At 42.9% G+C, this 21,426-nt stretch overlaps 1 protein-coding gene across 2 annotated transcripts in view; it reads left to right on the top strand.

The window, feature by feature from the left end:
* The window catches only part of LOC139995957 (uncharacterized), a 292,424-nt gene that overhangs the window by 15,678 nt on the left and 255,320 nt on the right, over positions 1–21,426 (top strand). The window contains exon 1 of one of the 2 annotated variants that reach the window (XM_072019937.1): positions 18,992–19,141. The exons of the other annotated variant lie outside the window; for it this stretch is intronic. Within the exon in view, the coding sequence (XP_071876038.1) occupies positions 19,136–19,141 (6 nt within the window). The 5' untranslated portion in view covers positions 18,992–19,135. Of the gene's footprint in view, positions 1–18,991; positions 19,142–21,426 lie in introns of those variants that run through there. 2 annotated transcript variants of the gene reach the window in all.

Here is a 21,426-nt window from a genome sequence, read left to right as displayed (position 1 = left end):
TTTAATAAGGTTACGGTGTTTTATCGCCGTTTCTTGCTTTTCCTCGATATAACGCGCCTGTACAATCACGACACACCGAACGCTCCGAAAAAATTTCGTACCCTTTTTTTAACGAGCTGCCGCAACACGAGGAAATTTGTTGCATGAAATTTCACGCAGAAATTTCGTGACATATTTACACATGATTTCTCCTCGTTTTTATCCTTTCCCCCTTTTTTTTCCCTCGTACTTCTGTCGGTCGCTCAATTACGAATTGGCAAGCGGACCCGTTATAAGCAACGCGATTTTATGCAAAATTTCCGCCGTGACGAGATGCCGCAACTTCCATGAAATATATAGCACGTGTCACATGCAATTTGCATAATGCAACATCGACACTTCTTCGATGTACCGAAACGTTATCTTTATACACGTCGTATCGTTTCATATCACGGATCATTGGATTATCGAGCGAGCGGCTTAAACGGAACACCCGATAATGGTAAATTCGAGGAACTGAAACTGTCTCGTAAATATCGATAAATAAGGACTACCGAAAGTATTACAAACTTCCGTCTCCTGCAATTTATTGCCATTCCCCTTTATCGCGAGTTCGGGGTAATATTCAATGGGCATCGCTGTAATCATTTCGATAAAAGCTGGTTTATATCGAAATCTACAGGCTCGATATCCTGTTGGTACGTACAAGGAAAGTTTCTACCCTCCGTTACCTCTTGGCAATCGACAAATTTTTTTCCTCATCCGGAATAGCTACCTATCTTCCTTTTTTCTCGCTCTTCCGTTTCGTTAACATTCGCGTTTCCTACCTGTGTATTTTTTCCCAAGCTTGTTTTATTCAACTCGGATACTTTACTCGAGTTACCGATTTAACTGGTTTATCTGAAACTTTATTATTCGTCTCTAAATTCTTCCGGCTGATCGGCTGGGAATATCTTAATGCAGACGGTCACAGTGTGTTACGCAAATTAGTTAGCGTAGCAGAGCGTAACTTTCAAATTATATACCATAACGTGGCTCGCTAATTAAGAAAAGCGTCGAATAAGCGGCTGCATCGGGCATTCGATACGTTCGATTTCTCCCGGTTATGCCACTCGGCTTTGTTACTCTTGCTGGGATATTTCGAGGGCGAAAGAGGAGACGTAGAGGCAAAACCAAAGAGAAGAAAGAAGGATACAAAGAGAGATGCACCGCCAGGTTACGGGTCAGCCGCGGTGGGGCATTAATAATCGTTTACAATCTTTAAAGCAGGGTGTGGCGAGTGCGTTAACCCTCCTTTTCTTCCTCTTCTTCCTTCTGTTCCTCCTACTCCGGCTTCCTCTCTGCTTTTTCTTACTCTCCTTGCTTCTTCGTGATCGTCCGTGGCGCACCGGATGGACAAAACACGAGGAAAAAGTCCAGGCTTGCCTTCGTAAACCAGTTGGACGTATATATCGTGAAAAAAGGATAATCAATGGCGAAAGGGTACACACTCGATCTGTAGTCGTTTTATCGTCATGACGATTTCGCTGGCAGCGCAAGGGGCAGAATTTATTTGTGGATCATTAAAAATCGTTTGCGTGGCTGCTGCACTACAAATCGATTCCAGCGACTTCTTCGACCGTGACTTCATCGTTTTTTTTTTAACGTATCTTAGAGAATACGTAGTTTCATAGATTATCGAACATTTTAAGATATAGCTATAGGTTTCGATATGTTGAACTTTGCGACAGGCTAAAACGTAGTTTTTTATTGTTGAGGTTATTAGATGTATGCGAATACAAAGGAACGCGTGGATAAATTGTAAGGTAGAAAATATATATTTAAAAACTAAAGTGTAAATACAAATAGGAATATAATATGAGCTGATTCAGATCCGCACGCTAACAGTGTTACCCTGTGACTGAAAACCCTGAAGCCAATGTCGTCTGTCTACTGTTTATGGTTTGCCTTCGACCCAGTCTTTTGTCTATAGGCTGTCGATGGCTTCAGTGCTTGAGAAAACTAAAAGACCAGATGTAGAGTTTCCTTAGAAGTGGTGACCACTTCAACATTTATCCGAAGTGCAAACGTTTAGATAGCTCGATGGTTCATTTCGGAAGTAGGGGACGACTATTAAAACTGAGAAATTAACATCACAAATGGGAATTTCGACAAACCAGTATGCCGGACAGTCGTTTGGTAAATTTCGCCGATTGCACCTCGACCCCCTTCGAATAAACAATTTTTAGTACAAAGTAAGTAAGTCTCTTACGAATATTTATTTCATCGTGGATGGCCGCTCGGCCTGGTCAATTTACGCGGAAGAATTTCGTCGCGCACCTGCGACGTTATTCTTCGCTGGAGCTTCCGTTCGCACGCGTTTGATCCTTCTCGTCGATGCGTTTCGGCAATTTTACGAACGCGAACCTCGTCGTTTCATCGTCGACGATTATCGTTGGCGCGTTAGAAAGCGTGCGGTCGCGTCCTGTATAATATAAGACTTTAATGAGGCTCGGTGTTTAAGATCTCGAGGAAAAAATGAATTGCGCGACAGAAGATACGAATCGAAAAACGAATCGATGTCGCCGCGGTGGTTGAAAGAAATTCTTGCCGTCATTTCCCCTTGCGGTGCGTTATTAACGACGACGATAAATATGCACGTTCTTTTCGCAAGTGCGACGAATCGGCGATCGCGTCCACCGAGTCCTGGCGAGAAAAAAATTCCCCTCGAAGGAACGGGTTCCTCGAGCACGTGTGTCCCTATCGGTTGTCCCGTGAAAATCGGTCGTCGGCCCCTTGGTCACCTTCTCCTCTACGAACGGCATCGCCATTAACCACTACCACAGCCACCTGCAGCGACGAATCAGCATATTTAGCGTCGAGCCGAATTTAATAGAGGCCATCGCTCGGGCGTGCATCACGCGGTTGCATTCGCGAGACGCATCAATAATATTCGCCCCGTGATGCATAGCATTATGTATGCATACTAACCTCTCGCGAATCCTTTTGGAATTCAATTCGTGTTTCTACCGTTTGTTCGTTTACGTTGCCGAGATACGTTTACGGTTTAAACGTTGAAACGCATTTGCATCGTGACGCGCATTACTCGACACTTAGTACGGTTATCGTTCGTCGTGACCTTCCTTGATACTCCGATGCGATTCAACACAATTTCGTTGTCGTACAAATAACATCGCATAGTATCATCGAAGGTTAAATACAATTTTCATAGCTCTATTGTCCTACGCGTTTACTTTTCAAAGTTATCGGAATCGTGCGGAGACATCGCCGAATTTAATTATTCACGCGGTCGAGTATCGACGACGTTTCGAATGCTAAAATTACACGACCGTCAACGAAGTTTGAGTAATACAACGTTAAATATTATTTGTATCCGTTGTACGCGGTGCGTGCTTAAAAAACGTGCTATAAATATTGACGTTACTCGGGCTGTACATCGGCGAGGCAATTAATACAAATATTTTTCGTCACAAATGAACGTTCGTCGGCTATATATCACGACCAACCAGTGGGATACTCAACAACCGTGAATACCTACGGAATAATAAATTCCGCTAAAGGGTGGAGACGGCTTAACGTTCGTAACACACATTGCTCGCGGATATATTTTTCTCTGGGAGACATTAAAAGCCAAACGAAACCCGTACGGCACCGCCGACCTGGGTACAGTACTCTATGGACGTGAAAAATGAACGAACATCGTGCCACGATTCATCACCCGCGTACCGCTCGCAGTCCTTGTGAAAGTGATGCATGCTTCTTGTCAAAGACGATACGTTGAATACCATTCGTTCAGCGGCTCAAATATACCCGGTAATGCACCTAATTTCCATTCGTCTTATCGTTCGATACCGCGTTACAAAATCTCTTATCCGTCTAAGATCGGCGAATCCCAAGTTTTCGTTGAAAGAGAATATGGGTGTGTACCTGGAATTCTTCGAGATATTTAATAGCCCGAATAAAGATCGAAAACGCGGTCTTAATGGAGAATCTTAATCGTTCGTTTAGAACATTTTTATATTCGCGTTTAATCCTCACCGTCTACCCGTCGTAAGTTGGCTTTTCGCTGCTGTTTATTGACGACCCTATTAAACGTAGGAAATTGGAAGTATTAAAAAAGTAACGTGAGCTTCACGATCACAATCTCGCATCGAGATTCCAATTTTAGGCGCGACTGGGTCGTACACATTCTTTTGACACGTTTTTACCAGGTCAGCTTAATAAAAACCTTTAGCTCTTCGTATCTAATTTCATACATTGACCAAGAAACGCTGCAAGAATAAAAGAGAAAAGCAGCGTTCCTATCTCCTTTTCCTCACCATTAAAAAAAATCGATAACTTCGATTTTTTAATATCACGCTTTAAGCTGTCCGGAACACGTTCGAAATGTAAACCTTAGGCCTTTATACGGCGGTCGTTATTTCAACGCACAATGTGCTTACACTGTCCTCGTATACAGCTTCGCCTTATTTTTATTGTCGCGACGCAGCAATTTTTGTCTTTTCTCTTATCTGCCGCGCGCCAAGCACACGATACAGGAAGATCGTTCGTGGTGTTTTGAACGTGACGCCCACGCGATATGCGTGCAGGCGTGCACCGGTACCGTGCCGGTTAATTGTTCCGATGGATTTAAAGTCGGCGTCCGAAATAAATGAATGTCGCTTGCCAAGGTGCGCGGTGCGGTACGATGCAACGAGGTATATATGGTCGTCACGGATTATATTTCTTCGGGACGTACTTATACGTGAGTGAAACTTCGGTACAGTTTTCACATTTTAATCATTCTCATCTACGGAGCAGCCGTTCCAAATCTGAATTTAACTCGAACGCGAGATTATTATGGGACTATCTTTACTTGATAGTTTCTGTTGCGATCTAAAATGCGCGCGATTACGAAATTCTAATTGGCTCCTCCATCGGTTGTTTGTTGCTCAAACTATCGAGAAGCGAATATATTTAAATACTCGAGAATTTGAAATTCAAGTCGAGCAACGCAAAGCCGTTTCATCGAGTTGATCTCGACGCGGTTTCAACTTTGTTTAGATATGGCTTGTACATAAGCTATCTTATTATCATGCGACCTTGACTCGTTCTTTTTCTTTTGCTTAAGTATATCAGAAGCGTTAGAAACATGGAGCGATCAGGCGCTTGGAAACTTCTTTGTTTATCTTTGCCATTTAATCGAATTTCTTCGACGAATTCACGAAATTTTATTATATCTTCACGTGCAACGAATATTAAAGGCTTCCGTCGCAATGATTACTCGACTGTCTCGATGAATCGATGCTCGCAGCTCGAGGCAAACGTTCCGTCTGAAAAGGCGTGACACGAACAGCATGTACGTACGTACTCCGTAGATTGTATTTTTCATGATTTCACGGTCTTGTTCGGTGTGTCAGTTGCGAATTTCTCGGGATGCAAGCGCAGGCAGGCACGGATTTCTACGAGTGTATTATCGTAATCGTAACGAACGATCCGACGAACATAATAAAAAGTATCGTTTACGTAATGTCGAGAGGTAAAGTCAGATTGAACGATGTTATCGAACGCATAAATTCGAACAACGTAGAATTTTAGCGAAATCGACGAGGCATGCTCTTACGCGATATATAAGCGAGGAAGGTAGGCGCAAGTCCTTTTTGGAGATAAGACGTTAAATAACGCGACCTTTAATTAGCAAGCATTCACGGAAGTCGAGTGACAATGCATTTCTTATCGTACTTTAAGATTTGTATGTTGTTCTCTTTGATCCGAACCACGCATTTAGCGAAGACTCGAGACAGAGAGAAGGACCGAGAGAGAGGAACACAGTTTGTTCTATATTTAAGACACGGCACGTGTTGGTTATTGCACAACGAGTGCAACATTCGTTCTAACGTAGCTATAGGCCTCCGTCGCGGGTTCTGAAATACACACGGTGAACTGTTTACGGATCAATTTAATTAAACATTCGGAGACAGGTTTTCACTGAATTCCAGACATAGCCGATGAAATTCATGATACTGAGGTATGTACGCGCGTACTATCGAAGTAACAGATCGAGTTGATAACTGTTACACAGTGACGAGGATCGTTTGCATATTCATGGAATCTGTAATTAGAATTATTCGTTTAAACTTTCCAGCGAGGCGATGATTAAACAAAAAAAAAAAAAAGAAAAAAAGAAAGAAGAAAAGGAGAAAGGAAGGAAAGAATGACGAGAAAATACGCGCGTACATGCTTTCTTGATCGAGCAAACATTCTTTTCTCTTCAGATACCCGTACGCGTTACCTATACTCATCGTTTAAAACAAATGTAAATATGTTAGCAATAAATTATTCGTAGTGTAAAGATTTTATCGTTAGGTAACTTATAGCTTGATCTTGGTTTTCTTTATGCTGATGTGCGCGTCTAGACGGTGCGGCCAACAGAATATAACGCGAGTTCAACGTAGGTAGATGTGCACCACCCTCTTTTGTTATCGATCGATAGTTACGAGTGGATACGATCATTATAAGAATGTCTTACTCAAACTATTTATACGGTGTCACTTACCTGTTACGGTCTCGCGATACTCGTGATATCGTGGTTAGTCATAAAGAATATTTCCTGTTTCGCACGATATAAATTATCCATGATAATCAACAAACATAATTTAAATTCATCGATAGCGAATACGAGCTACCTGTTAAAGATACGCCAATTATAGTCTTACAATTAGTTACAAGACAGAAAGAGGGATTTTTTAAATAGCTGTGTCTCGTTGAACGGCACTATCGGCAAATTTCTATTATTTCGTTTAACGTTGCATTCCACTGTGGCGAACGACATTACGTGTCTTGGAAGGTTTCCATATGCAACGAAGGAAACCATTTCAGACGCACATCGTGAGTATTGATCGCGCGGAGATACCTCACGAGTTTGTAAAATGAACCGTAAGTTGCGTTTCCAGCGTATGATAGACATTTCCCCTGCGCCCATGCGATCATAAAACATTCACGTAAAAAGGATAATAGCGGCGCCGTGCTCTATCGCGTCGAACTTTCGTTGAACGCGTGTACTCCGGTAAAAACTGACAAACAATCGGTCGTACAGACATCGTATCGATTGTCTTCAACGCGAACGACTTTTTCACTCGAACGAATCTTTTCGATCGAAGAAATCTTGAGAAGAACTGATAAATATGAACGCGATGCTGTTGTTGGTATCGTTTTATGGTTGAAGCGTCAGGGAATGCAGATGTTTCGGAGCATGTCGCGAACGTGTTGCCTCTGATTTATACTGCATTAATTTTCAAGTAACATTGCGGTTGCACGCAGCCATAACCCGCAGGGTTGTGTGCACGCGTATATACGCGCGCATGCATCTTGTTCCATGACTGTAGGATACCAACAACTCACGTGCTGGCTCACGGATGCTCGATTATCACTATCGGACGACTTCGATCGACTTCTCGATCGTGTTCCGTGTAAAGGGTGTGAACACGCATGGCTTGCCGATTCACGAGGATCCAATCTTGTTTCCGATGGTTTCATGCGTCCAAACGAACGCGTTTTATTCCAATTTGTTTACCATCTTCGATCGATGACAAAGGATTTATCGGTCCGTAGAAATAATTTGCTTTCGACTGGCGATAATCGATATCGCTTTCGTGAAAGCGCGCACGGAGAAATGTCGTAAATAATTGCGCGCGCGTTTTAACGGTCACGTGGCAAGCAAGAATTTTGTAACAAGCAATGCCCGCGATCGAGAGAAAAATAATTACTATCGTTGAAATTTACGGTCGTGTATCATTTTCAGTTTTGCAAAGGGGACAGGGTAAATACAATCTCGTATATCCTTTCAGCGAAAGGCGAATTCCGATGATATAAAAACAGGAACAATGAGTCGCGTGAATTTTATACGACAGAACGACCGAGGAACGTCTTCTTTCTTTGGCGGCCTCGTACCAACGAGATGACCACCTTTTAATTTACGAACCGTTAACGTCACGTGGCTCGGTACTAAAGTCGATGGAGTTGCACTCCCGTTTAGGCGGAAGATTTAAAGTCGGATGTAAATTTGGCCAACGTTAAAAAGGTGCCAAATTTTTTGAAACATCTCGTCGACCGATTCGCTTTCACAAGGATACAAGTGCATTTACCGTGAACGCACGTTCCAACGGTTTTGTATTCGGCATCGATTTGCCTTTGTTAACGATAAGCACTCGTGGTAGTTTTTTTTTTAGATCGTTTGTCACACTTTTATCAACGTTATGCAACGCCGATCGTTTTCTTCCGATTTGAATTCGACGTTTCTACTTTGTGGCATTTATTCTTTTTTCGTATTGTTCCTTTGTTCAGCCTGCGATTCCCGTGCAAGCATATTTCTAATCGTAACTCACTTCGCCTTTTATAAAAAGGATTTCCTATCGTAACTCCCTCTCGAGCGCTTTCCACGCTAAATTGAGTTAGGATTCGTGACGTCTTTACGATTCTGTCACTGATACATCTGTAAGTCGCTTTGTAAAGTATATTACTGCTACTGTCGGTGATAAATAATACATCCACGATGTACTTCGTCGTAAAATTTTGTGAATGACGCGGTTCAGGCCTCTACACCCGTCATCGTGTTAAAACAGATATTCAAGTATCCTGACAAAATTAGATATATCTGTTCTAAATATCGTAAAAATCTCGTCTACGATTCGCTGTAATATATTATTTTACGGCAAATAATTTATAGTCGTGAAAGTAATATATTTAAATCGAATAATTTTCATTGACGATTTATAAGGTCTGCGATGTTGTCATTGCCAAGTTAATAGGGCCACTTCTCCTATAATATGGTCGTAAGGTCGGCGAACGTTGACCATAAATAAGGCGCCCACGAATATTTCCTCGTAAAACCGAACAAACACAAATTGCATCTATGATGTAACACGTGCTACCGCTATGGTATACGATATTATTCGGATCTCTGTGTTCTTCGAGCTGGAGCGTATAACTCCGCAAAGCATATAGAATCACCAGATATGAAATGACTTGTGTTCCTGCCTGTCGCAATTTTCTTCCGCTTATCTGCATTATTTAGATTGTCGTGAGATAACAATGAGCACGTGCTTCATACTCCGTAGCGTTACCGCGCCACTGTAATTTACATTCGAGGCGTATGTACATCAAAGTTTCCCCTATCCGTGTGATTGTCTCTGCTCTCTATCGTTTTTCTCCCGTTTGTCCCTTCCTGTTTCCCTCGTCGGTTTTCTTGCAGCCGTCACAACGATTTGCTGTAGCTTCATCATTTTCCACATGATATATCCAGATCGGGAGAGCAAATGGCAGGGCCACTTTGTCGTGTCTCGAACGATCGTGACAGCTAGGCTCGCGTTCGGCGAATATCTCGTCTTTTTGTCGGATAGCCTTTGTACGGGAACAGCTATCGATCCTCTAAACGGCGTGTTCGCGATTGGATATGGTCGTTTGGACATTTATCGACATGGTCGGTCGACGGAAAGCGTCGTTTCATGAAAATGCGAGTCTAGTCATAAAGCGCGCCATGTAAGCGCGCCAGGTTCGTTCAGACAGAGGAGACCGATCGTCGATTCTCCTAGAATTCGATAAGTAGCTGTATCGACGTCAATTTACGCGGTTGACACCGATCGCACGGTCCAACCGTTCGTAAGAAACGATTTTATCGACTCTGTCGACATCCGTCACTGCCGACCGCGCGGACAAGGTTCATCGGTGGAATTCATGTCTTTCTCCCGGGACGTATATGTCCAGAAACATTAAACGTTAACAGAAACATTGATTACACGGCTTCTGTCTCATCGTACAGCACAAGGGGATCTCGCATCGCCCTGCGGAGGCTCGTGCCTTCCAGCGCGTGTTTAAATTTTATCCATGGAACCATCGGAATCGTCAATTCGGCTAATTATCGCGTTAACTTATGACCGCAATTATAACGCGCTATTCTTAGATCTTGGAATCTACGTGGATCTTGGAAGTAACGTTTTCGCGTTTCAATTCAATAACGAGCAGTCCACCGAGCGAGATGGTGCACACGCGTACGCGTAATCGTATAGACATGGCGTTTACAGTGTTGTTATTCTCTAATTATCAACGTTCATACGGTGTTAAAGGGATTTTCATGGTAGAAGGAAACATATTTCATTTCTTGATAAATTTCCCGGCTAGTTGGTAGGAAAGAAATGGAAAAGGCGAATCGAATGGTAACGCGGTTGAGGGAATTTGCTTCGTGCGCTTAAGTATGTATCTAATGGAGAAACAATAACCAGCGGGATGGTCGTAACAGGAAACATTAAAGTAGTCTGCTACGAAACGGCCACTACGATTATGCGCTCTTCCGAGCCGCGTATCGTCTCTTACGTTCTTAATTCCTGCGGCTCTCTTTGTTCGGCGTGCGCTAATGACGGGTTTCGTGCATAGCCGCCGATCTATTTAGAGGGCAAATTAACTCGACTGAACTCTCGGCAGTGCTAATGAAAAGTGTTTCTGCTCGTTGGCTATGCTTGCGGTAAAACCACGTTGCCTCTTGCGCGACGTTTATTTCATTTTACGCGATCTCTTTGTTTTTCACGCGACAACACCAGCTGATCCTTATCGATATCTTCCGACTCAAAGACGTTGTCTGGTAAGTAAATTTGATTCTTTCGAACTGATAATCGAGAACGTTGCTCGAGTAAGTTCGAGTAATTCGATCGTTCTACTCGTCAGTTTGTATTCTATCGAAGTTTCATATTTTTAGCGTCGTTGCTTTAGGTTATCGTCTGTTGGCACAAGCCAAACGTGTCTATGGGATCGACTATGTGGGAGCTTGAGAAGTTGTTACAATCTAGGAAGATAAGCGTATCTCTGAACAGCGTTTTTGAAACATAGAATGTGCTGTCCACTTTGAAACCTTTCGAGTCTATCTAAAATTTATCAAACGATCCATTCGCTACACGATTTCTAAGTAACTTACATATGCAAATTACGCGTGTTATTCGCGAATAACACTTTATATTGTCACGCGCATAAAAATGGAGCTGGAACGCGAGGGAACGGCAAAGAACATTTCGTGCTGGAAGATCATTGAATTCCGCGATCTCTAGGGCCGTATGCATACGTATATGGATACATCGATAAATAAAAGCTAAAAAGTTCGCGAGGGTCTCGTGTCGCAGTGCATCAACGTGGTGGGTGAAACGAAAAAAGAAGGTAAAACCGGTTATACCGCCAAAACCGGAAAGATTTCTTCCGCACGTTGCCGCCCAAAACGGACAAATGGGGCGAGGTAGTTGAGCCACTGGTACACGAATAAAAGAAATACCGACGAAAATCAATGCTTTTGTCAAACGATATTAAGGAACAATCGGATCCCGAGAAAAGATCTTGTTTGATGCCGCAGGGCTAAAGAAGTTCCTCGCGACGTAGAAAGCGCATTGCTTTTAACCAACGAACATTTGAAAATATAAAAATTGGGACGAGAAGATTAAAAAACTTGAGACACGGTTTGTTTTATGGAAAGTAGTAAACGATTAACGTAGGTATAAAATCAGACGATACAATATCCGATTAGATTTATGAGTTTCTCGAATCAGTTAACATTTCATAACAACTATTTAACAACCATGAAAAATAAATATGACATTCTTAAAAAATAACTCGACGATCGTAATACTTTATTGCTTCTAAGTTGTGCCGCGTGCGGCTAAAAGCTAAAGGTCACTAACGCCGTGTGTGACTTTTAACGATATTGCGTATCCGAATAAATCGATAACCATGCAATTAAAACGCTAATAACGTAATTTACTGCTTACAAGGTGACGTATGAATTATCGTTCGACTCGCGACATGAGTTATTACGTGAATAATTATCGAGTGCCGATGAAGAATTCTTCGTGATTGCTTTGGAGAAAGCTCTGGTATAAATTCTGTATCGATCGAACGAGCCTCCAATTTAAAGTTGGGCATTAATGTTTATTAATGATCAATCAAACCTCTTGCTACCGACAACCACCCGTTGCAGCTTATTTCACGAAAGATCAGCTTAATTGTTGAAACTTAAATTACCCGGTTGCCCTGGGAACGTAAAAAATGTAATAAATTTTTACCGGAACCTGTTCTCGAAAATTTTCATACCACTTTGTGATCTTTTGAGCGTAATAAAATTATATGTACCGCGCATCAGATATTTCATATTTCATCAGGAGGAAAAAAAAAACACAGAGTAACAGTATGTGTATTCTCAGTTTTCTGAAAGTACCACAGAGAGGCAATTTCAATTACCTCTTCCATGTTTAAAGTGTTGCCACGGAATCAGATGGTTGCATATAACGCTGCCTATATCCGACACGAGTGATAAATGTCCCAAAGACACGAACAAAGTGATAATATACTCGTACGCTTAACTCGTAAACAGGTGTATATCGAAACGATCGTTAATCGATGAAGGAAATTTACTATTGCGTAATCATATTCGTAAAGAAGAATTCAAATTCGGATTAAAAGAAGTGACGCTAACGATCGGGAATTATCGACGGGAAGTTCGATACGAGGGAAAATAATTCGCCGAGGAAACGAGGAGACACGAAAAGCGAAAGTACGAAATTATCGATAATACTTACAAGAAAGTGGTATCATTGGAGGGTCATTAGCGAGCTTCCTACGCGTACGTTAGCCGTCATTAAGGTTTATTAGCACGGAATTAATGCCGGTTGCGATCGCGAATATATCCTCGACAGAACGGTAACTGCATTAAATGTGCTGTCTATATCGGAAGAATTAATCCGCGAGATCCATTGCTACGATTTATCGCTCCTTTGATGTTGCACTCGTTTCAAGAACGATTTATGCCACCAGTTCGCCATTGGAAAAATAAGAAGGCAATGTTGGCGCGTTCACGTCGATTAATATTTGAACGCGTTCCTTCCCATACGTCGTAGATCTGTTTTCATCGGTAACTGTTACGATCGTATATCGCGATATAGTTCTCACGTCACGTCACTTTCAATTTTCCACTTTTCAGGAATTTTCAAGCTATCGTCGAGTTCGCGAAGAACGCACGGCGCTCGGTATCGCGTTTCAATAAAATGCTCGTTACGTAAAAGGAATCCTGCGTAAGAAGCATGCTTGTGCGATACGTCCGTCCATAATTATCAAAAAGCGAATTGCAAATGCAAGATATATCGCATTCCTTGCGTATCGTAGGGTAGCGGTTACACCTCTTGTTAAGAGTTCTCGCCTTATATCTCAGTTGGAAAATGATTTATTAAATTCTTGAGCGTAGAGATGTGTAGTCTTACTATCTCTCGGCCAGTTACGTGTCTGTTTATAATTAAAATCGCCACTCATCGTTTGCTCTTATAGCTGCTCAATCGAATAAACTATAAGCGTACGTTTCTATAGATCGTGCTCTTGCATTATTTTACCTATCGATATGAGTATTGTTATTCGAGAGATATTGTTATTACGAAAGAAGTTGAATTGTACGCTTCTGCAGATATACCGCATAGGGTCGCGATAAGGCAACATTAACGGCGCGATATGAAAGAAAAATTGAAATAATTTCAGGAAGAGTCGAAATAATTGATAATCCAATTCTTCGGAGAAATTTCGATCCCGTTCAGCGAGTTTACGTCCGTTGTAGTTACGGGATTTCACGATATCGTACGGTGAACCGGTCCACGGAACGTGATCGTCTCAGCATGAGGCCCTGGTGGGTGACTTCCTTGCGGCAACACTGAATAATTGTTGTTCCTTTTATGTCTCGCGCACTGCATCGTTGCGCGTCGCTACGGATCGCGAATTTTATTCTTGACTTTCGGTGGGTGTGAATACTCTTGTTACGGAATCGCCTCGTTTCTTCGACACTTACGTGTCGCGTCTGCAATTGATGCAACGTCTCGAATACTAAATTCGAATCTGTCGCCCGATAAAGAGATTACTTTGACTTTGCCATGTACACACGGTCGTTTCCTTATTTGGCACAAATTTCTTACATCGAGAGAAGTTCATCGACGTAATAGTAAAGATCAAAGATGCATCCCTGTTGAACCCTTTAAGAATAGAGAAGCCACGATTTTACGTATCATCGTTGTTTAAACTCAATTCCTGTAAAATGAGAACGTAATCCAAAGTACCATATGGGTGAATCGTATCTCGCGCTGGCATTTTACGAGCAACTGAACGATGCTCGCCACCAAAGTTACATGTGTTTTGTAATTCGAATGTCAGACATTATTTTACGTCCGTTTTATAGCTGACTACGCGGTGTCCGTTGAGATCATATATTGCCGTTTCTATCTCTAGGGTTCCATCAAGCCGTTACGATTCGTTCGGACAACAGAATGGGTTCAGTGGATTTGCGTTGTGTTCGGTGGTAAAGCGTTCTGTTAACTTCCTCTGCGAATACGCACGGCACACAACGTTCAAACATAAACTTCGAGCAAATTAATATCCTTACGTTCTTTTCTTTCTTCCTTTAATTTCTTCGTACGACATCGGAGGCAACGCATTCAAAAAATATTCGCAGCTCTCGACTTAAGCTCCGTTTGAAAATCAGGTGTTATCGAATTTCAAGTAGGAGTCGAATCGTTGGGACTTTTTTTCGACCGCAGAACGTTCGAAGAAGGAAACTTCGCAGCGTTGATTTCCTCGAGTTTATCGTACGGAATGTTACACCTTCCTTTTATCATACCGGTAAAAAGTGTTTCTGCAAACCGTTGTTGCGTTGAACCGTGGAAGACGGTTTTTGTTTCTAGCGTTTCGCCGTGTCACTTCCTAGCACGTTCAAACGCATCTGTGTAATTTCATCGGTACATTCCTCGCGTGGTGCACGAGAGCCGCACGCGGTAAACTTGCCAACTTTCACGAATTCTCCACTCGGATAGAATCTAAAAAGAGTTACGGAAGACGACGGAAGGATCGTCGATAGAATCGGCTATCGATTTGTTTAGAGATCCCTACGAGTTAAGCTTCGCGGTGTCAGATTGTTTAGGTAACAGGTAGGTTGACACTTGGATAGAAGGTATGCGAGCATCCTCACGCGCCGCAGGTGTTCTCTCCTGAGTTTATGAAGTCACTTCGATAGCCAAGCACGCAGTAACCAAGCATGACAAATGGTTAGTGTACATTGACTTCGAGTTAGCTTTGCCCTAACGCACCGTTGACTTAGACGTCTTGGAAATGTCTGGCTCTATCCCCCGATTGCAAGCTCGACAACACACGCTTGTAATTTTCATCGGTTAATAACTCGTATACACGTTTCGTATCTGACGCGATGTTTGTGGAGACGAGGTCGCTGATTTTTGCGTCGGCTACACGTCACCGACAGGTGGAAAGGTATCGGTATTTTAACGATAACAGAGGCTCGGCAACGAGTCAATGACTAATTGAGGTAGGAGTTACGAGACGAAGGAAGATTCAAGTTCGACGATTTTTACGAACGTTCGCAATTACGGGTTCAGCCGATGTCTGTTGTTCTTGGTTTATTGTCTCCGCTGATATAGCATATCGTTCGAGTAACCGGTTCCTTGTTACGTGTAATTGGAAACTCGAGAACTACTTGCACATGCAGACCGAAATGATTAACAGATAGCAGAACGCTGACCCTGTGCAAGCGTAGAAATACGATAAGGACAGTTATCGGTTGTTGCTACTTGCATCGTGTCTGGGAATTCTTGCGAGCGCACGAATAGTTCATGCTCGAAGCCTCGAGTGATTTTCTGCGAAGTTTTTGTCCGTTCCATTGGTAACGCGGCGTGTCCATCGTCGACGTTAATCTAAGCTCGCCGGTCGAAACGTGTCGAAATACGACGCGATAACTTATTCCATCCGACATTGCTTCGGTTTGAACGATTTACCGAAGCAATTTATCCAACGGCCTGCAATTATATTCGTTCCTTTATCATTTTCATTTCTGCCAACATTCCTGTCTTCGCATACTTGAAAATGAACAAATTACCGGTGAAACATACCGTTTAAATCGAGTCATACGTAGCTTACGCAGCTTATGCAGTACATTTCAGATACCTCTAGCGATTAATCGATTAAATCGCGATTCTAAGCAGCGTATCGAGATAATAAACTAAATAAGCGTTTAGAAAACAATGTCATTCGACCGATAAATCTTACTGAATATACCAGCTGGAGTTCCACAGCAAAGGTTGGTCACTTTTGTCGTATCGCTCATGGTTAATGGCACGATCGGAACAGGGTTGAAAGGTTCTTTATCGTTTATCGGCTTTATCAGTTACTGGTTACTTTCCTGGTTGCGTCATGTGGTTGGAGACCTTCGCGCTGGTCCATACGCGGACACCCACGTGGATTGGATAAAATTGCCCGAGTCGAGTCGCGTATCGCGCGTATTCGCCACGAGTCGGATTATTCTGGAGCCAAGTTAATTACGATAACGTGATGTGACTGCGATAAATATTGGCGCACAAAATCGAACAGATTTCAGTGGAAAGATCACGACCTCTTACGTAAGTCTTCTAGCGCCTATCTAGCAAAGAATACGCGAGGCCGCCAGGCTTATTAACCAACGGGAAAATTGGCAATTCCGCTTCGATACAGGTGGATAGTAATCTTCCAAGACGTTCGACTAACGTTATGTAAGTTTTTATTAGAGGCGATTGATTTTATTTGACGCTGTACGCCGCACCGGGTCCTCTTTAGCGGCCTCGTGTTTATATCGAGTTTGATTTTTATATTAGATTCCATGCTGGATGAACGTACGGTTAGACTGACGCGATCGAATCGGCAGATGACGGCCGAGAACAGACGTTACAAGTTTTTGCCGGCATTATATGCATCGGGGCATGTGCCGCGGCACGCACAACCTTTTTGCAGTTTCATAATATCGTTTTTGCCCATTCCCCTTTCTTTTTACATCGTCTTCGTGAAGTTGTTTACGTCTCGATCGAATTTCTATCGATGAGCGTTCCGGCGAGCCGACCACTTACAAGTTTCTAAATCACCCTTTCTTCCACCGTGCCAGATTCGCATTACGTATTACGATGTCTATTTGCTTGTTCAAGATCTTATTTAAAGCAGTTCTTCGTAGAAAACCTTGGATACTACGAGCGTGTACGAAACTTTGCGCGTCCGGTAAAGTCTTGGACGGATTTGCGAGCGAGAATAAATTATTCCACCCACGTTTCCCGAGGATGCGTTCTACTTTATCGAGACTCGCTCGAAATCCACTTCCGAGGACACGAATTTCATTTTTCATTCCTCTTCTTCTTATACACGCTCATTCTTAGAAATGTTTGTCTCTATCAAAGAATGGCAATAAAATATGTACCTATTATGCAAGCCAGGTCTCCATTTCCGTTCGGCGTGTCTCCTCCGCGTATCTTGGCCGAATTCTCTCAAAGATGAAACTTGACAAATGGGAACGTCAATGGGTTCCGCCGACGAGGAATCAATTTTTATTATCGCCGCGTACAACTGTCGAACAATTTCGTCTGGCTAGAATATCTATTACAATTGGACGACGATAGAGTAGATTGTGGCAGTAGGGAGTGTGCACGGTCTGGCGGACCGAGATATAGGTGGGCGTTCTGCCGGATATGGTTCGCCGGAAGTAGGGGGACCCTTGCCACCGACACGCTCCATGCTTCTCGACTACGGCAGGAACGTCATCTACGGTGTGATTCGTTGCTATATCAAATCATTTTACGCTTATTCCGATACCTTTTGCTTTTACGAGTGAAAATTCGTCGACCGAGTAAAAAGTTGGTCAACTCTTGGCTCTCGTTCGGACAGTTGCGAATTTGCGAACTAGAATTACACGTACGCGTCGATTATTATCGGACAACGACGCTGAACGCTTCGACACGGTTTTCTTAATGGTTTCCCGGGCACTCCCGCGTTAACTCGCGAAACGAGAACGATAGGTTAGACGCGACCTGTTTAGAGGCGACTGTCGCCGCGTAAAAAGATAATTGTGATCGGCAAGAAAATTACAGATTAGTTACAACCGAGTTAACATGATAAATTTGTCACGCATGATTAATCATAAGCTACAAGCGGCGAACAATTGCCGGAGCACCGTATCTCGAGCCGAAGATAAGAAAGATGCAACGGATGAAAATTGTGAAACAGATTCGTTAACGGGTGACCTTGCGGAAGTTAATTAGAAAGTGTTCCTATTGAAAGCATTTAATCCGTCGTATTCACTTTCATATTGAAAAACATGTTCTTCCTAGTTTCACGATATTATTATTATTCGTTAGACAGTCTACTATCGAAGGTTATTATCAAGTGTCTATCTTCTCGCGCGTTGTTCGTTGAAATAGTCCAACGTTCCATAGCGTCGACAACTTGGCATTTTGCCCCGAGTGCAAAAAAAGATGCTCTTGTCATCTTATCAGTAATCGTTTCTAAATCTACGCAAGTCGCGAAAAATCCGAGTGAAGAACGATACGAGCGTTTGGTCTCAAAGCTATTTATCTAGAAGACAGTTGCTCATCTGTTAGGCGTTTGTTCTAATTAAAGGTGAAACGACAAATTTTGCTCATAGAGTCAACCTTATCGAAGCAAAATCGGAACGTTGAAGGCGAACGCTGAAATATTTGAAACGCTGGAAAACGCGTAAGATTTAAAAATTCTCAGCATTCGAGAAAAATTCGTAGCATCGTGGTAACTCTGTCCCATTGATTGACTCTAAAAATAAACTCGTAGGAAGCATCCGTCGCGCGTCACACGTTACGTACTCGTATTCTCCCGTATGCGTAATACGGTCTACGTGGCTGGCCATCGCGTCTCATTTTGACCAGGTTTTCGACGGCTCGTGAAGAAACGTCCTCGTTAGATACGTTTGGTCGCGTAAAAGTTTGACTCGTCGATGTGCGCCGCTCGCTCAGCTGTTTGCGTACGCATGTGCGTTCACGTACATGGCTCGTGTAACTCTCACATCTCGGTACATACGGACGATTGCAGCGCGTACAACAAACTGCGCAGTGTGCAGCGACTGCAGGCACGCCCTACTCCTGTGTCGCACGCTACGTCGCGTGGTTCGCCTACATACCGGGTGTCGTTCGTTCCTTGGAAAGTCTTTTGTATCTTTTTTTTTTTTTTTGTTATCTGTCGTTCATCGTCCTCATGGATTGCTCGATAATGGTTCGTTCACCTGTTGCGGGAAACGCGCCTCCTCTGGATTCGTAGAAGCAATTAGTCGGACCAGATTACGATGGTGGTAAGGAGTAAAAATCGATTAAAACGTAAACTTCGTCTTGCCGCCGTATTACCGCGATTTCTCGTCAAACGTATTTCTTTTTGCTCTTACATCTGCAGCTTGTTCCTCCGAGTTCCTCATCGTTTCGCAATTTGTTCCACTTTATCGGTATTGAATCGCGTATACGATTAAAAAATTTTTATTCGCGAAATAAATCGCGCGTCATAGCGGGAAACGGTCGAATGTTCGAACTAGTACGTACGATATCGCGCGGCGGCAGCGGTTCGTATGTGGAACGAGCGTATCAGGTATATGTACCTACATATATGTGTAGAAGGTGGTATCGCCTTAAGGTTAACGCAATCGCTGATAGGTAGCCGACGTGGTGTTGCCGTGCCGGGAGACCTTAACGTCTTACACGAACTCTCGGCACCCGGTGTACATCGCGGCGGCGGCGACGGCCGCGGTGTTATGCAACTCGCTTGTTAGTTACTTACTTATGCACTGTTAAGCATCGCCGTAGCTTCTTTAAGCGGCCTAACGCCGACACTGACGTTAGCGTGCACGTCTGTGTACCTTAATACGCGCCTATCCGCGTGTATCTGCATCTGGTAGCCTTCACCTCGTTTCAGCGGACATTTCCGCAGCTGCACCCGACCAAAGGTTTCAACTCGTTTAAACATCGGCTAAGCCTTTATCAACATCGTTGGCCCAGACAATGTATTTTTCGCACCTTTCTTTTCTTCCAATACGCAAAGTAATACGCCTAGGTTCGCGTAATCCGATTACCTTTACACGAGAAGATAAAAGAATTCGTTTAAAAACTACGTACGCTTCTCCTAATCTTCGGTTTGATCATCGAAAGATCGTTGGATACTTTCAGGTGTTGCCCGATATAGTATTCGCGGAGAGTATACAACACGGTACGAGTTTCGTCTGGTAAGGCGTTCGAGGCAATTTTCCTTTCAATTCGAAAAAGATTTATGCACCAGTTGGCCAGAAGCGAAATTTCTTGGGACACGATCATTGTGGCTTTTGCGGTTTCCAATTGAGGAGTCAAGTAGTAAAGTGTTTTATATAGGGAGTTATTTCAACGTAAGCAGATACAACAGATTGCTCGGAATTATGGCTCGAGGGAGGTGCGGAGAAATTATTAATTATAACACAATAGCCCTCAACATTTTATATATTATAGATCTCTGTGCTTCTTAATCGATAGCGATTACGGGCTATACCGTAACCACTGTAATCAACCCGCGTATAATGTTGCAACCTCGTGTTTTCCCAGAAAATTACACGCGAAATTCCCTATAAGTATCGAACTTGCAGCAACGAAAAATGTACGTTTGCTCGTACACACTGAAAACACGCTGGAATGCGTGGAATATATTTCTTGATCGCGTGTCCTCGTGGCTTCTTGTCCACGATTATTAGCGGCCCTCTGATGACAGTAATCTCGGATTCCACTCTTGCCATTTCCTCGTATGCGAAATTAATCGAGATTACCAAATTTTACGAGAAGAAAACATGTAAGTGAAAAAAAAATGTAACGTCCACTTCGGAACATCGAAAAGGACGCGACATGGAAAGTCTCGTGCACCGACGTCTCCTCCCAATTCCTTTTCGATCGACCACAATTACCCGCGGTCGCATAATTATGGCAATTACGGGTCGCGGAGTTATGGACTGTCGGAATAAATGCAAGCCAGTGCTATTAAAGCGTTACGGTTCTCTGTATATTCGATCTCCGTTGCAGACTCGATCGTCTACTTTAGAGATACGGTAGCTGCGTGTCGGCTTAGATGAGCTCTTTGTTTCTCGCAAATCACAATAACGATCGTATCGAATCATTCTCCACGCTCTACGATACGAATCTCCATTTACCCATTCGTTTGAAAATTGTTCGACCATTAGCTACGTATCGTTGCCCTGCTTCTTAACTGTCCTAATTTCGTTAAAAAAAAAAAATGTAATTAACCGATGCACATACGTCTGATCGGTACAAAGGATTACGAATTCACGATAATACGATGGAAGCTTTACTTACAATTGGAAAACAACGATTATCTAGTTCTTTTAAGTCCCAAGTTCGCGCGATAATGTTGAATTGAACTTCATTTAACTTTAAACTCAGTCCTCTTCGTTTAGAAACCAACGAAGATAGAACAGTTAAGAACCAGAGCGACGATATATTATAGACTTTCGAATATATTTCGAACCGGTATGTTCGCCGAATGAATCGCGATTACGGAAAGGCTACTAAAATTCGTCGTAATTGCGAGACTGCGAAATTGCGAAAAAAGAGA

Source organism: Bombus fervidus, chromosome 16 (genome assembly GCF_041682495.2).
Source record: "Bombus fervidus isolate BK054 chromosome 16, iyBomFerv1, whole genome shotgun sequence".
Taxonomy (NCBI): domain Eukaryota; kingdom Metazoa; phylum Arthropoda; class Insecta; order Hymenoptera; family Apidae; genus Bombus; species Bombus fervidus.
The sequence above is the reverse complement of the archived record's forward strand: the minus strand, read 5'-3'. Positions and strand labels throughout refer to the sequence as shown.